The sequence below is a fragment of the Stylophora pistillata genome, chromosome 3 (assembly GCF_964205215.1).
Source record: "Stylophora pistillata chromosome 3, jaStyPist1.2, whole genome shotgun sequence".
NCBI lineage: Eukaryota > Metazoa > Cnidaria > Anthozoa > Scleractinia > Pocilloporidae > Stylophora > Stylophora pistillata.
The window spans coordinates 22,472,208-22,487,873 of NC_142521.1; the positions used below are offsets into that span (position 1 = coordinate 22,472,208).

At 38.1% G+C, this 15,666-nt stretch overlaps 1 protein-coding gene and 2 pseudogenes across 3 annotated transcripts; 2 read left to right on the plus strand and 1 right to left on the minus strand.

Moving 5' to 3' along the window:
- The first annotated feature begins 2,515 nt into the window (after nt 1-2,515).
- LOC111342927 (derlin-1) lies at nt 2,516-10,357 on the plus strand. 2 transcript variants are annotated; one of them, XM_022950053.2, is made up of 8 exons: nt 2,516-2,838; nt 4,390-4,501; nt 5,943-6,007; nt 6,275-6,301; nt 7,356-7,451; nt 9,122-9,174; nt 9,253-9,363; nt 10,027-10,357. In XM_022950053.2, exons 1-8 carry the CDS (start codon nt 2,680-2,682, stop codon nt 10,166-10,168), a joined length of 765 nt encoding a protein of 254 aa, XP_022805788.2. In that variant the 5' UTR covers nt 2,516-2,679; the 3' UTR covers nt 10,169-10,357. The 2 variants fall into 2 exon arrangements, with proteins under 2 accessions (XP_022805788.2, XP_022805789.2); XM_022950054.2 differs by having other exon boundaries at nt 2,521-2,774.
- On the minus strand, nt 3,073-3,670 carry LOC148735078 (uncharacterized; annotated as a pseudogene).
- A 143-nt stretch (nt 10,358-10,500) lies between the features above and the next one.
- On the plus strand, nt 10,501-15,088 carry LOC111342928 (uncharacterized; annotated as a pseudogene). Its single transcript, XR_015999428.1, has 4 exons — nt 10,501-11,760; nt 12,432-12,641; nt 13,293-13,463; nt 13,959-15,088. The product of XR_015999428.1 is annotated as an uncharacterized LOC111342928 (transcript).
- Nucleotides 15,089-15,666: the final 578 nt, after the last annotated feature.

A 15,666-nucleotide genomic window follows, 5' to 3' on the forward strand; every position in this document is an offset into this window, starting at 1 on the left:
AAAACTCTTCCCAATAACTGTCTCCAGCTAGCAGTTACTAATGAACTATTGAACGTGACGTATTATTTATTCCCCTTCCGATCTTGGCCAGAGTTTGACGAAGACAATCTTTCAAATGTTATTGAACTCGTGAAATAATACTTTCAGAACATTGTTTCGTGTTTTTAATCCGCTTAAAGACATTTGTCTTCTCTTGTATATCAGAAATTTGTTCAAGAGTCACGGCTTTTGTTGTAAAAGAAAAAACAAACACGACTGATGAAATTCGTGTTGAACGCAGTTCGAGCTAAGAATAGACAAGTTAATATTATATTTCGATTTTGATCGCTGCATGAACACAAATCGAACAGCGTGTAATCACTAGCTAAGTTATTTCACTCGCAAATAGTCCGTGGTAAAAAGTTTGAATTGTTTCGGAATGTTATGTAAACAAATTAAGCAATTGCCTTCAGTAATATTTTCCGAGTAGCTTTAGTACTCTAAACAAGCTAAAATCCTTTATCAACATCTAAACTTACACTGAAATGCAGGTAAAACGAAAAAGTTATTTATTGTGATATAAGTTTAAGTTTCAGAAACATTGTGCATATTATGCAAAGTGATAATCGTTCATCAATAGAGATGCGAACAAAAGGTTATTTCCATTATTCAAACGCCAATGAAACACCGTTTCTATGGTTACATAGAGGAAATAGTATGGTTTTTCTTTACTGTTTATGTAATTGATATTTTAATAAAACTGTTTTATCTTTTGTCGCACAATGTAGTCATATGAGATATAGATCGCGAACTTTCGACTGCTTACAGCTTGTCTTCATCAGGCGATGGCTTTGACTGACTGCTCACGCCAACCTCGTTCCCAGGGTCTCTCATCTTCCCGCCCCCTGGTGTGAGAGTGTACAAGAGTAAAGAGGGCTCCCAGAGGCGGGAAGATGAGAGACCCTGGGAACGAGGTTGGCGTTGCCATTTGTATCCCGACGATCTAATGTGATTGGCGGGTTGCGATCCCCATCGTTCAGGTGAGTTCCGGTTTACCAAACGGGCTTTTTCCAGGTTGTTTCCTCCGCGGTTTATTGTCGCACCAGTACGGTGTTTCTTGATCGTTGGTGTCCGTGCTTCAGGAAATTTGATTCCCTTATCCCGGTTGATGTTGTCAGGGTGAAGTCTTCTGGTGTATCTGTGAGTCTCGATCAATAATAAACTTTACTTCGTTCCAAAGCGGGTGATGGCCGGTCTTGTCACAGGCGGCCCAAGCTCTCTTTGAGAACCACACAAAGAACACAATTTTGTGTTCTTTTGCATATCGATTTATAAGGATTTGTATGGGATTTTCTACAAGATATCCATAGAGATAGTTAAAAGTAAAAATATTAAATAAAAATATCTTACCTTATTCCATACGTGTGTTGTTTACTCCTGGTGTCGTTATTTTACCGATTTCACTTGTTTTAAGTGGTTTCTTTTAATCCTGGTTCTCACTTAAAGAGAAGACAAGGCCGAATGCTTCTGTTCGGACAGCCTTACCTCCCGCATGAAGTAAAAAATCCCAAGCTAAAATGTACCCACAGCCACAAATCCACCGCAGAATTCAAGGGCAAAAGTTGACCTTTGGCCGTAGGTACATTTTAGCTTGGGATTTTTTACTTCGTTTAGGAGGCTGTCCGGACAAAAGTGTACGGCCTTGTCTTCTCTCCATGTGGTAGAGAACCAGGATTAAAAAACCGCTTAAATCAAGTGAAATCAGTAAAATAAGGACACCAGGAGCAAACAACACACGTAAGGTAAGCCATTTTTATTTGATATTTTTACTTTTAACTATCTCTATGGATATCTTGTAGAAAATCCCATACAAATCCTTATAAATCGATATGCAAATTATGTTCCTCAAAGAGAGCTTGGGCCGCATGTGGTCTTGTTGGCCGTTCTCAGAAACGGCAGAGGTCTGGGTGCGGTTTAAATGTATACCCATCTCGTGTCCTTTCATCCTCTCTTGAATAGGTATTCTCGTGTCACCAATGTCGATTTTGCCTCATTCACAGGGAATCCCAAGCGGTGGACGGCTTCCCTCTTCGCGTCTCCCCTAGCTCACTGGGTCGGTCGGATTCCTTCTCTCAGCAACCTAATGGATGTTAGTTCGGTAACTCTGCGAGTGCCTTTGGTGGGAACTTGCGGCTGAACCTGGAGATCTCTAAGAACAATGTGGTTCTTATTGCTCCTTGCGAGCAAGGTAAGATGGTTACGCTCAGAGCATAATAAACCGCCTCCTCAACTGACGATGCCCGAACGACCAGAGCAGCAAACTTACTTAACAGTGGTGATCCTAGCTTTTCAACGCCTCTTTATGTACATGGCTGCCAAATTTTCTTCAGCTGACCCACATACCGCCGAGTTAGAGCAAGAGCTAGAAGCACAACCTCTTGGTATGATTATTTGAGGAATGTTCCTCAATACTCCGTTCATCTCCTTTCGGACTTAGTTCCTTTTCGACCGCGTAAACCGTGACACTAGATATCCCACAATGCACTACAATGCACTCGGTGCAGTAATTCTTCGCCACGTCTGTTTTTGTCTGAAATTTGCACCATCAGAACTCTTTTAATGATTTTTGGACGATTTTCACTCTTATCGTGACTAATTTTCAATACGCTAAAATTCAAGGACATTTTATTGCTTGAAAGAATGGCAGAGAATGAACTTGGAACGTGGTTTCGAGGAATACCCATTGTGACAAGATGGTGGTTCTCCCTGTCCATTATATTTCCTCTTCTTGGAAGGTTAGGACTCATAAATGGATTTTATATGATACTGGACTATGCAAGCGTTGTACGCCGTTTCCAGGTAAGCCAGTGTATTATTTGACAGCAGTTATGCGAACGCATTACGGACGTTAAGTCAATGGTATCAAACAGAAATTATGAAAAATAGTGCTTGCCAAGATGTTTGAAGCATACAGTTCAGGCGTAGAAGCATTACAGTCGAACCTCGATTATCCGGACTCGTCGAGACCTCGGTAAATAGTCTGGATAATCGAAAATATGAATATAAATGTGATAGAAATGTAAACAAAAGGTATACAGCAAAGAAAACATTTTAATTGTGAAATCTACACAGCCTGTATGTATTTACAAATAAAAACTTTCAGTTCAGGTGTTTACAAAGGCCTAAAATGTTCAAGCACATTTGTTTGCTTCAAAGACTTGTAGCTTGATCACACTGGGAAGTCCATCATTCGTCTTAGTTGCATTAACTACATAGGGTCATTATTGTTCTGTGATTCCATCCACAATAAGCATTTTTTGGAACATTGCACTTCCTCTTTATTCTTTACTAATTTCTCATCCTCACCCTCATCTTCCTCATTGCTACATCCACTTTCAACTCCCATCAAATCTCCCACAACAGTGGCTAAAGTCTCTTCATCAGACATTTGCAGTGAAGTCAGGAGCTCATTTTCCAGATTAAGCCAGTCTTCCACATTGCAAGCATTAGGCATTTCCTCATTGTCAAGTTGCTGTACATGTTCCAACATTTCGACCATGGACTCAGCTATATTATTTAGTCTGAATTCAGACTGTGAGTTTGACTCACTGTTGTCCGAATGAATTCTCAGTTTGTCATAAGCCTTCCAAATAGATTCCAGGCTTCCTTTGTACCAAGGATCTCAAAACATATAAAGCACATCTTTCACAGTATGATGCTTTATGAAATTCCCTTGACAACAAAACAATTCAGCCAATCAGATATCAGCTGAATGCATCAGAATATTTCTTTGTCTCATCACACTTGTGAATTTTGAAAAGCGCACAGGATAATATGCTGTTTTAACAGTCTTTTGAAAGGATTATTGGGCTTTTTGCGACTTTGAGTTTTCAAGATAACAACTAATTAATATTTATGAAAAAATTGGGACCAGAGAGAAAGTCCAGATAATCGAGGTCCGGATGATCAAGGTTCGACTGTACTCATCTGTGCTGACAGGTAAAGAGGCGAATAAAAATCTAGAAAAAAACTTATTAATTGCTCAGAAAATTAACTCGTATTGTATAAAGAAAGAACCATTTGCACTCAACTTATTCTCTGATATAATTGTGACAGTCATTAATTTTGAACAACTTGATTTTTTCTCCATCCATATATGATCACTAGCTATTAGCTATACTGTTCTCTATGCTGTTCTCTATACTGTTCTGTTCTCTGTACTGTTCTGTTCTCTATACTGTTCTGTTCTCTATACTGTTCTGTTCTCTATACTGTTCTGTTCTCTATACTTTTCTGTTCTCTATACTGTTCTGTTCTCTATACTGTTCTGTTCTCTATAAATTTTCTAAGGTGCTTAAGGGTTAAGGGGAGACATCAATTCTGACAGATCTCTTCTTATTTTCATTCTAGATATGGAGATTAATCACAGCATTTGTATATTACCCCATTTCACCTCAGACTGGATTTCATTATTTGATAAACTTATACTTCCTGTATTCATACTCTACAAGACTTGAAACAGGTGCTGGTTTGTAGAGATTCTTAAGAAATTAGTTATTTCAACCAAAACTGAACTCATGTTCAGTTTTGGTTGAAACTTGAGAAAATAATATACTTTAGGTAATAAGTATTGAAATTATGGAAAGTAAAATCTGTGTATGGTAAGGAAGTAAACTTAAAATGCTTGGTGAAACCAGGACAATCAGAGAGTATTATATTTTTAGTGGAAACTGTGGATAACTGCTAGTCTGCTTAGGGTGTTGGTTTAACTTAGAACCTCTGGTATTTAAAGTTAAAGGGGAACTGAACCCTAAAAATGAACCATTTTTAAATTGCAGCTTTAGTGCAAATAGCAATCTTTGAGGGTTTTTTTCAGTCTTTGGGCCCAACTTCACCTCAGAAAAATAGTTTAAAGTGGTATTTTTGGCCTCATAGTATGGCGGCTCAGAAAAGAGATGTCAGCGGTCATTTTAGCTCGCTCTTGCATCACTGGTGGGGAAGAGAGATAATAAACCCGTACTCTTCCTACAGAAATTTGGTTTGGTTATGGAGTTATCAAAGTTGCGTGACCTGTAATGGGGATTAACTACGAAAATGAAATAGTAACAGTTGTTTTTCTTAAGTTGGTTCCCCACCACTGACGTTGTAAACAACTGCTGCTGACCTATTTAGAGCCAACGGTCTTACAGCCCCCAAAGCGGGAAAAAGGCAACTTCAAATCGAATTTTCTCGTAAAAAACAAGAAGTGAACAAAATTGAATATCAACACTTTATCTTACTCCTCTAAAGCTAACTAGAAATGAATGAAAACAATATACCAATTTTAGGCTTCAGTTCCCCTTTAAACTCATCTTCAACACTAGTCTTGATTATTGCATAAAAAATATGTGCTCTAACTATGTTCTTTTCTCTCATCACCATCCTCTTATCAAGTAGTGATGATTTATTGCATTTCTCAAGAATAGGAAAGTTTTGGAATATGAATAAATAATGCTCTCATTTGCCCCCTGTTCAGAACCCTTGAACTTCCTCTACTTCCTTGATGTGGGACAGTTTGAGTACATGCTATTTTCTGTAATAAACCTACATATAGTGTTTCATTTTAAGAAATGCATGTGATGTGTGATACTCATATTTGGGCAACAGTGATACTTAGAACATAAAAAGCTGTTCACATTTTGCCTCAGTATGAATTTTAACCAGGCTCCCTTTTCCAAGAAGCCCATACCTCAAAGTCCAGACATTTCCTAATCTTCCCCCCCCCCCCTCCCCGCCTTCCTGCCCTCCTCCAGACACATGTGAATATTAATCATGCTGTGATTTATCCTGCTTCAGTGATAGCCTCTTGCATAACTATATCCAAGGTTCATATGATCATACTGCCTCACAGTGAAGTTGTAGGTCAGGGCTTGATGTGAATCTGATGAAATTACTTCTTAAACTCTTGTTCTTTTTCCTTGTAGGCCTGTTTGATGGTCGGCCAGCTGATTATTTGTTTATGATGCTATTCAATGCAATTATTTTAATTGTATCCTTTTTAACTTAATTCTTTGTTGAAGAATGACATGGAGCAAAGAACAAAAAACCAACTAAATTCCAAGGAATTAAGTTTGGAGAATTAAGGTAAAACAAAGGTTTATTTATATTGTAATTAGCACTTTGACATCGGCATGAGTTCTTCCACTCCTCTTTTGCATCATTGATTTTTAGAAATTGCACATAAAAGGCTTTTTTATGAAAATATTGTAATGTTCGCTTACTGGTTTGAAGTGTTCCTTGACTTGTCTAACAATAGATCATAGGATTTCTTATGACCTTAAGGGTAAGTTATACAATTTTTTTAACCTGAAAAATGTTTAACCTAAAATATGTGTCCCTGGTTATTATCATTGAATTCTTTATAAGGGACATTTCTGTCAAGTCCTTTTCAAATGCTTGCAATATTCTATAGCATTTCTTTAATGTTTCTCAAATAAAGAAAGGTAGAAATTTTTTAAATAGTTTTTAAACCTCTATGAACAACACACAATAAGCACAGACTGATTCTTCCTGTAGATGTTATGAACATTTGCTTTGGTCTTCAGGAGTTTGAAACACTGATCTGTTAGCTGCATTTAACATGATCATTTGGAAAGGTTTTCATTGAGAAATGTATTTCGTAAAAAAGGTTGTGCCTAATAGTACAATAATAAAGTGGCATAGTACAATAATAAAGTAGTATTGTTTGTCTCTGGATGTAGTCACTTATGACATGAATAGCAACATTTCATCTGCTAGTCTTCTTCGGGTAATAAGGTTGACTGGTTTCAGGTCTTCTTATAAAGCCAGATGCTCCACTGTGATTGGTTGGTATTCCACAGCTTCTATCTTCACATTGGAGACTACACTGAGATCAGAGCTAGGGAGAGCAAAAGATGCTGTTGATCTAGAATAGCAGTATGCAGTCAAAATGTCACAATCTACATCATAAGTGACTATATCATGAGACAAATGATAATACTTTATTATTATTTAGAAATGTATTGGTTGGAGGATAGTTTACAGGATCAGAGAAATCTTTTGCACATGTAAAATAATCTACACATTGGCAGTTTTGAGTGTGCTTAAGTGAGTGTGACAAAGCTACAAAAATCAATAGCTCTGGCAAAAAGTGGGAATAACTGTCTCAAACCTCTTGTACCTTCATCACTCTCTTTTACAGTTTTACTGCATCATGCTTCAAAGCTCACACATAACTTACAGGTTACACCTTTCTTAAAAATATGTAGCAAGAGGACTGTTCATAGAAGTAGAAACTTCACATTTTTCCAATGCCTTTGTTTGTCATATTGTATTGCTTTTTGTCCCAAAGCATAATATCTGTGTTTGTTTTTCAGCTTCTCATGGACCCGCTTGTTTTAAGTGTTCTTTATGTGTGGTGTCAAGTGAATAAAGATACTATTGTACAGTTCTGGTTTGGCATGCAGTTTAAGGTATAGATTTCCATTTTGTTAAATGACAGAATTCATCAAACTCATTACCCATCTTTAATTTTGACAAAGAAGGATAATGGCGGTTTGTAGTAATGATATTAAAGGCTTTTATTTCTCTTGTTTTGTTTCTCAACAGACAATGAAGATAAGATAAACTTAGAATATACTGAACAACAACAAACATATGAAACATATGAGTGAACTGCGGTTATGAGACGTATATAAGAACGATCCTTCGCAGTAAAGCACTATTTGAGCAATAGTGGAAATCAGACCTGAAAAAAATTTCAGGCCTGTACGGGATTCGAACCACTGACCTCTGCGATACTAGTGCAGCGCTCTACCAATTGAGCTAACAAGCCAACTGCGAGCAGGCCATCAAATTAATTCGATATAAACCCGTAGATGATAAATCGAACAACAACAAACATATGAAACATATGAGTGAACTGCGGTTATGAGACGTATATAAGAACGATCCTTCGCAGTAAAGCACTATTTGAGCAATAGTGGAAATCAGACCTGAAAAAAATTTCAGGCCTGTACGGGATTCGAACCACTGACCTCTGCGATACTAGTGCAGCGCTCTACCAATTGAGCTAACAAGCCAACTGCGAGCAGGCCATCAAATTAATTCGATATAAACCCGTAGATGATAAATCGAACAACAACAAACATATGAAACATATGAGTGAACTGCGGTTATGAGACGTATATAAGAACGATCCTTCGCAGTAAAGCACTATTTGAGCAATAGTGGAAATCAGACCTGAAAAAAAATTTCAGGCCTGTACGGAATTAATTTGATGGCCTGCTCGCAGTTGGCTTGTTAGCTCAATTGGTAGAGCGCAGCACTAGTATCGCAGAGGTCAGTGGTTCGAATCCCGTACAGGCCTGAAATTTTTTTCAGGTCTGATTTCCACTATTGCTCAAATAGTGCTTTACTGCGAAGGATCGTTCTTATATACGTCTCATAACCGCAGTTCACTCATATGTTTCATATGTTTGTTGTTGTTCGATTTATCATCTACGGGTTTATATCGAATTAATTTGATGGCCTGCTCGCAGTTGGCTTGTTAGCTCAATTGGTAGAGCGCTGCACTAGTATCGCAGAGGTCAGTGGTTCGAATCCCGTACAGGCCTGAAATTTTTTTCAGGTCTGATTTCCACTATTGCTCAAATAGTGCTTTACTGCGAAGGATCGTTCTTATATACTTCTCATAACCGCAGTTCACTCATATGTTTCATATGTTTGTTGTTGTTCGATTTATCATCTACGGGTTTATATCGAATTAATTTGATGGCCTGCTCGCAGTTGGCTTGTTAGCTCAATTGGTAGAGCGCTGCACTAGTATCGCAGAGGTCAGTGGTTCGAATCCCGTACAGGCCTGAAATTTTTTTCAGGTCTGATTTCCACTATTGCTCAAATAGTGCTTTACTGCGAAGGATCGTTCTTATATACGTTAGAATATACTAGTACATAAAAAAACTAGCAACTTAAGTTTTCCAACAATAACCCTGAAACTTCTCAAATACACTGTGATCATGCATGTTCTTTTTTCAACAAATTTCTAATCTTCAAAAAGATTTGGAGAGAGCCAAACACTCTTGGCATAAAGTTGACTTGTTTGTGGCATCAAAGAATCTAATTTTATTTGTTTTCTTTTCAGGCAATGTATCTTCCATGGGTGTTAGCTGCATTTAACATGATCATTCAGGGAGGGTATGTATCAGATCTCACTCTTCCTTTGTGTAAGTTTTGTTTCAAATCTTCAACAAGTCTTATCTGTTTCCATTGCAGTGGTATTATGGAGCTAATTGGTATCTTTGTGGGACACCTTTACTTCTTCCTCATGTTCAAGTATCCACAAGATTTTGGAGGACAGCGATTTCTTTCTACACCATCCATATTGTATGTGGTCTAGTTGACATTGTACATTTTTCATTTCTTTGTTGGCTTATTCTTTACCTTGAATGATCACATGGAAACTCTTTTCACTTTAGATGTACCTGTACTTTTATACAATATGCTTTGTTTTTCCACCAGATTCTGTAGTTTCCTAAGATTTGATCTCATTTCAGGGTCACTTATAATACTATCTCAATTTTTGATATATTCTATCTGTTTAGATTGTAATATTTTGTGATACACATGATTTGTTATCTTATTGCTCTTAATTCTTGCACTTTTAAGTGATAGGTTCTTTACTTAATTTTTTAATTAAATTTCTTCACAGTGATATTATTGTACTTACCGGTATTTATTATTAGTGTACTTATGGCAGAATAGCCCTGCAAAAGGAGTTGTAAACAGAGTCTTAGTTTATACTTCTTCATATCTTATGCATGACCCCGATGAGCGGTCATGAGAAATGTACAGAAAACTCCCAGAAGGTGAATTTAGGGCTAAGCAGGTGGCTGGCGGAGGGGAGGGGGTGTTGAAGGGGCCAAAATTAATGTATGAAGCCAGACTGATATTTTCAAGCGAGCTTAGAGATAGAGACAGAAAACCTCTTGCTGGAGGGGTGAGGTTATTGTTTGAATGTAATTTTCTCATTTCCGTCGCTTTTTACAGGTACAAGCTTCTTCCAAACCGCCAGGGAGGTGTAAGTGGATTTGGTGTTCCCCCTGCAAGTCGTAGGCCACGTAACGACAACGGTGGAGGCGGTGGTGGTTGGGGAGGTTGGGGCCGTGGACATCGCCTTGGCAACGAATAAGTCCTTAAGCTACTATGAAGACGGCTTTTTGATGTTGCAACCTCCTTAAATGTATTTTCGACAGATCGACGTAACGATTTGTTTCATTCTGTGAAAGTACATCCGAAAAAGCAAGCAATAGAGAGATTGGCGTCAAGATCCCAGCCTTGCTGTGTATATTATATAGAGTAAATAAAGTTTTTAAAAGTGTGCAAGCCATTTTCAATGATTTAATCTCAGTAAAGATGTGCTACAAGTTCCTCAGATTCTGCATTTTATCTGTACATGTAAAAATTTAGGAAGAATGGATGACAGCCGAGAGGCGAACTTGTGCAACGTTTAAAAAATCGCATCGATACAATTTCAAGCTAGGTGATGTGGCGGGGAAGTCAATTATTGGAGCATTCTCCGCCCATCTGAACTATCTATCTCTTGGAATAATTTGAGCCTGAGAATTGACTTGGTCCTAATACGCTCCCTCCACTAGTTGAACATGTAAAGGTTTTTTACATTGATTCATTGAGTGTTTACTGTAAGAACAACATTGAACATGGAGAAACATTATCAGTTTTAATATCAGAGAACATTATCGACATCGTCAAAGTGTTTCATAGCAACGTACAGGGCCCAGTGAGTGAGATGGTGTGAAGAGTTTTTCTATACACAGTTCAACGAGACATAAGATCATGAAAGGGTGACTGTTGAGATCATTGTATCCGCTCTCTAGAGAAAATCTGTTCGCAACGTTTTTAAACACCTGGACACGATTTCACTTAATCCCACCTTAATGTCAAGTAACCTTGGGTCGGAAACTTGACAAAATTTTGAATTTTCTAGAATGGATCAAAGCACATTCACTTAATCTATTTGTCAATATAGACATAATTTTCATCGACTGGGAGCAAAAGGCAGGGAACACTTAATTTATTAGTTTTATATTATTGAAAAGCTTGTCAGGCCCTATTGGCGAATCATTATTTCGTATGTGATCTATTTCTCTGTGGGAATGACAGTAATAGTTTCCAAATAGCTGGAAAAATAGCCCGACTGTGAAGAGACGAGTTGAATTGAGTCGTAATCTTCTAAGTAAACGTGTCGGTCAGGTATAGAAAGGTGGAAGTGGATATTTTTAAAAAACTGTCAGCTAAGTCCAGCTTGCTTTTCGTTCAATCAATTAGGGAAAAACGAGAGAACGCGTAAGAGGTAAGCTAGACCAAATAACCTTACTTTTCTCAGAGGCCAGAAGATATTAGTGTTTACCAACACGAGCCATTTGCTAAACTGCGGTTGCTCGTATTTCACAGGTAACGACTTGCTCCATGATGCGCTTTTTTCTTTCACTCGTACTGCTCTTTTGTAGCTCACCTCAGAATATTTGATGGTGAACAATATTAGTCCAATATATTCTGTTTAAATTTGATACTAAGACAACATTTCTACTCCTGAAAAAGTATCAGATACTACGTCAATTTCATTTCAGGTAAATTTTCCCTGAGATCCTCATACAAGACCTTCCGTTGCGTTAAAAGTTTGATGAAGGCCTAAAGAATCGCCAAATGTCTGGCTCAGAATATTTAAGATCCCCTGCTGGAGTTTCTAAGATTGCAGAATTTGTAAGTCATTAAAACTTTATAATTGTTGGGAGAACGACCATCTTTCTCCCCTGATTTACCTAATTTTATGCTATCGCCAAATGAAAACACACATTTGTATATTACTCCTTGGATAAATTGGAAAAGATGCGACCGACTGGGAATAGTAGGGGCAATTATGAAACACATTTTGTGGGCAATATTCCCTCCATGAGATCCAAGCCCTTACGCATTAATAGAAAAAGGCAAAGCTCTCAGGTGTATTCCCTCACTGATACCCCTTTAATTTCCTACAGTAAAATACCCGCATCTCTAAATCATCTTCGGTAATTTTAACCGTCCTTCATGAGTGACCCTGGAGTTTTTACATCAGGTTTTAATGGCAAAAAAACTTAAAATGCTCTCTAAACCTTCAAGATGTGTGGTTTTGAGTTTCAGTGATTGGCTTATTTCAATCATAGTTCCTCAGATTTGAAATCTCTTCCCTTTCATATGTTTCCAGCATGGAAGAAAAGATCAAATCAAATGGAACTCTGCTCCGGTTGTTGCGTTCTTGCACCCCCCTAAGCAGGCATCTCGGAGAAGCCATTGCTCTGTTAGCAATGAAATCAATTTAGAGTAAGGAACTATTTTGCTATTGTATTCGGAAAGTATTTGAGCACACTAACTTGCACGCATGACTCTTTATACAGATCCTGCTGCTGTCAGCGTTTGTAATCATATCTCTTTACAATAACTACTTTAAATCAAGAGCTGATATGGGGTTTCCGCGGCCTGATCATATGGACAGACTTTCGTTCTTCACGACTTCCACCATCATTCTTTGACTGCTCGTCACTCTGGCCTTTGTATTTTCTTTGTTGTCGCTCAGCGATAGAATCGGGAAAAAATGGAATATTCTGGTAGGTACATGCTAACCAATCTGAGTTTATTCGGTAAGCTTGAAGGTTTTTTAACTGCACTAATCCTTAACAGAGTCTAGAATTCATTTCTTAGGGAGTAGGTAGAGGGGTCCAGGGAAGCACTCGACCCCACCCCTCCCTTTGGTGACACGTTGTTTTTGTTTGTTTGTTTTGTTTTACTAAATAATACACGAACCTACCAACCAAATAATTCACACAATTCAGGAGGGAAAAAGCATGACACTGAATGGTGTATACAGCGTACAAGCAAAACTCAGCGTGAATATCTACACGGAGACGGCCAGCTGAGTACCCTGGGTGTGACATGGAGAGCCTCTCAGATTTCCCATATAATACTTAACAGGAATCTATTTCTAGGCTGATTTGCATGGCCCTGCGCTGTGTATTTTACGATCCTTGCTTGCAGGTTTTGTTCCTTCAGCTACCCGTTGAAAATACAAAAAATCGTATTTATCACCAGTTGCATGGTTTGAGACCATGAAAACCATGAAAATTTTGTGTTTGTAAGATTTCGTGCCATTCTTGTGAGTATTTTTCCACCGAAACAATTCAGATGTTGCTCGTTGAAGGCATTCGATAATCGAGAGCAAAAATCGCATTGGTACTTAAAACGTCTTCCCTTCTTTTCAGAATATGGGTATCAGCATCTTTAGTGCCGTTATACTGCTTGTTTCAAGCTCTCTTCTGTTGAACGAAGTTACTCACCTTTCTGATTACCCCACCCCGCTTGGGAAAATAAACCTGTGTCAGGCACAGGGGTATATTGGGAAGCAAACATGTGGGCACTTGCAGGTGTCAGCGGTGAGTGCTTTGCGTACACTTTATTTGTGTTTGCTTCCCAAGTATTTGTTTTTCCTCATTTAGTTCTTTTTTGTTTTGTTTTGTTTTGTTTTTTGTGCAGCTAAATTTGACTTACACAATATCCTTCAAATATGGTGGTCTCAAAATAGATAAACCAAAGTGAACGAGAGGGAAAACAGAACTATTTATGACTTAATATCACCATCGTGTATTTTAGCGATAAGCCAAAGATAGCTTTGCCTGAAAATACCAGGGCGACCCTTTTTCCCCACCCTCTAACGCGTCCTCCTCATCCCGCCTTCTTCGCCCCACCTTCCTAACTTCGCCCTCCTCGCCCTGCCTCCCCCACCCCACCCACCTGTGGTCCTCAGACCATTTTTGCTTAAGTCTGGTGTGAATACATTAACCTGAACCTCAATTTAGCAGCGCTAAATATACCTGATCACTCGTTAAAACAAGAAAACACTAAGACTAACAGGTTTATTTTCGCTTTAGATCTGCGGACTTTTGGCGATGCTTCTCTTCGTGGGGGATTTCATTTATTACTTCTTTAAAATAAATAATCAACAATGAGAATAAAACATGAAATAACATCTGAGGGTTACCTCTCGTGGGGGGAGGGGGGTATGTGTGCCAGTATCTATATAGATAAGAAATCTCGCACCTCGATGTCTCATATTAGAATTGGAATTCAGACTTCTAAAGTGACACGAAATAGATCGAAATCAAGAAAGTTTAGCTTGTCGCTAGATAAATAAAACACTTTACCACAGATCCTATTTACCATAGAAACCGATCATCTGTCTTCATGTCAAATTCATAATCACAGTAAGTAGAAAAGATAAAAATTACTCTACTTGCAAAGTAAGACCGCTAAAGAAATAAGAAATTATCAACTCGTTTATCATATTTTTTTTTATTGAAAATAGATTTCCAAGACTTTGGGTGTCAAAACTCAAATAAGAATGCAATTTCCAGCAATTTTTTTTAATTGTCAGGCTCAAAAATACTATTTACATATGAAAGGAAGAAAAACTGGCTTGGTTAATAGGCTTAAAACTGGCTCATAACCAACCAACCTGTCGAATCTTTCTCTTTCCCGACCTTTCTTACTCAATCACTCGCATAACAGGCTCAGACTTCAGCCGTTAGTGCCTCAGTGCACCCGCAATCTTTCCATATGTGGATCGAGTCACATGGTAAGTACTTGGTGTAATCCTTAATGTATGTTAATGAATGCAAATGACCATCTATTCTCATATGTTCTTCTGTATTGATGCATGTAAGAAGGATTGCACCAAGTGTCTATCAGTCACAGGCGCACCGGATACCCATAGTTTGAGAGTGAGCTTACATTTTAATCAAGCTAACTTATGGAAAAATGATAATATAGAAACTTTTCCCTGTAAAACATTAATCAGTCCTCGAGCACGATTAACTATGAAAATTTCTTTGACTTTGTGAGCATAATTAAAACTAATAGTTACACTTGATACTTTAAATGAGAAATAAATTGTTTACATCTTAACCTGAATAGGGACTCAAAAGCTTTCAAGGAATCGATATTATATCATATTCAAGTTTGTATGTTAAATAAGTGAATAAATCATTGATCAAGCTTTTTACTAGAGGTTTGGTTTGATTCTCAATATGATCATACTGTTTTACTTGTTTCACCAGAGAAACCCGCTGTCAAGAGAAATGAAGCTACGATTGGCTCAGTCAATGACAAATTTCAAAACGTACTGACCTCATTTTCTTCGTCCGAACCGTAGGTTTCTAGATCGAGCCTTTTTTCCGCTCGGATTTATGGACCAAGCGTGAAACTGGGCCACATCCAGTCAAGTTGCGCCATCGGCGTTCTCGCCTTTTCTACTATCGCTGTTGTAGCTATCGTTTCTCTGAGTGATCGTTCCGTTAATTACTACCCTAGTAGGAGCAAGATCGAATTCGAGCCACACATAATCACCACAACCGTTGCTGCGACCCTGCCATCTCAGCTACATCGCATTTGTAATCTAATCCTCGTATTGGTGATTCATCACTCCCTTCAAATAAACGTTTATGATTGATTTTCTGTGATCTGGTTATTTTGAACTGATTACGTGCGTTCGGGTACTTCCACAGGCGGCCCCAGCTCTCTTTGAGAACCACACAAGGAACATAATTTGCATATTTATAAGGATTTGTATGGGATTTTCTA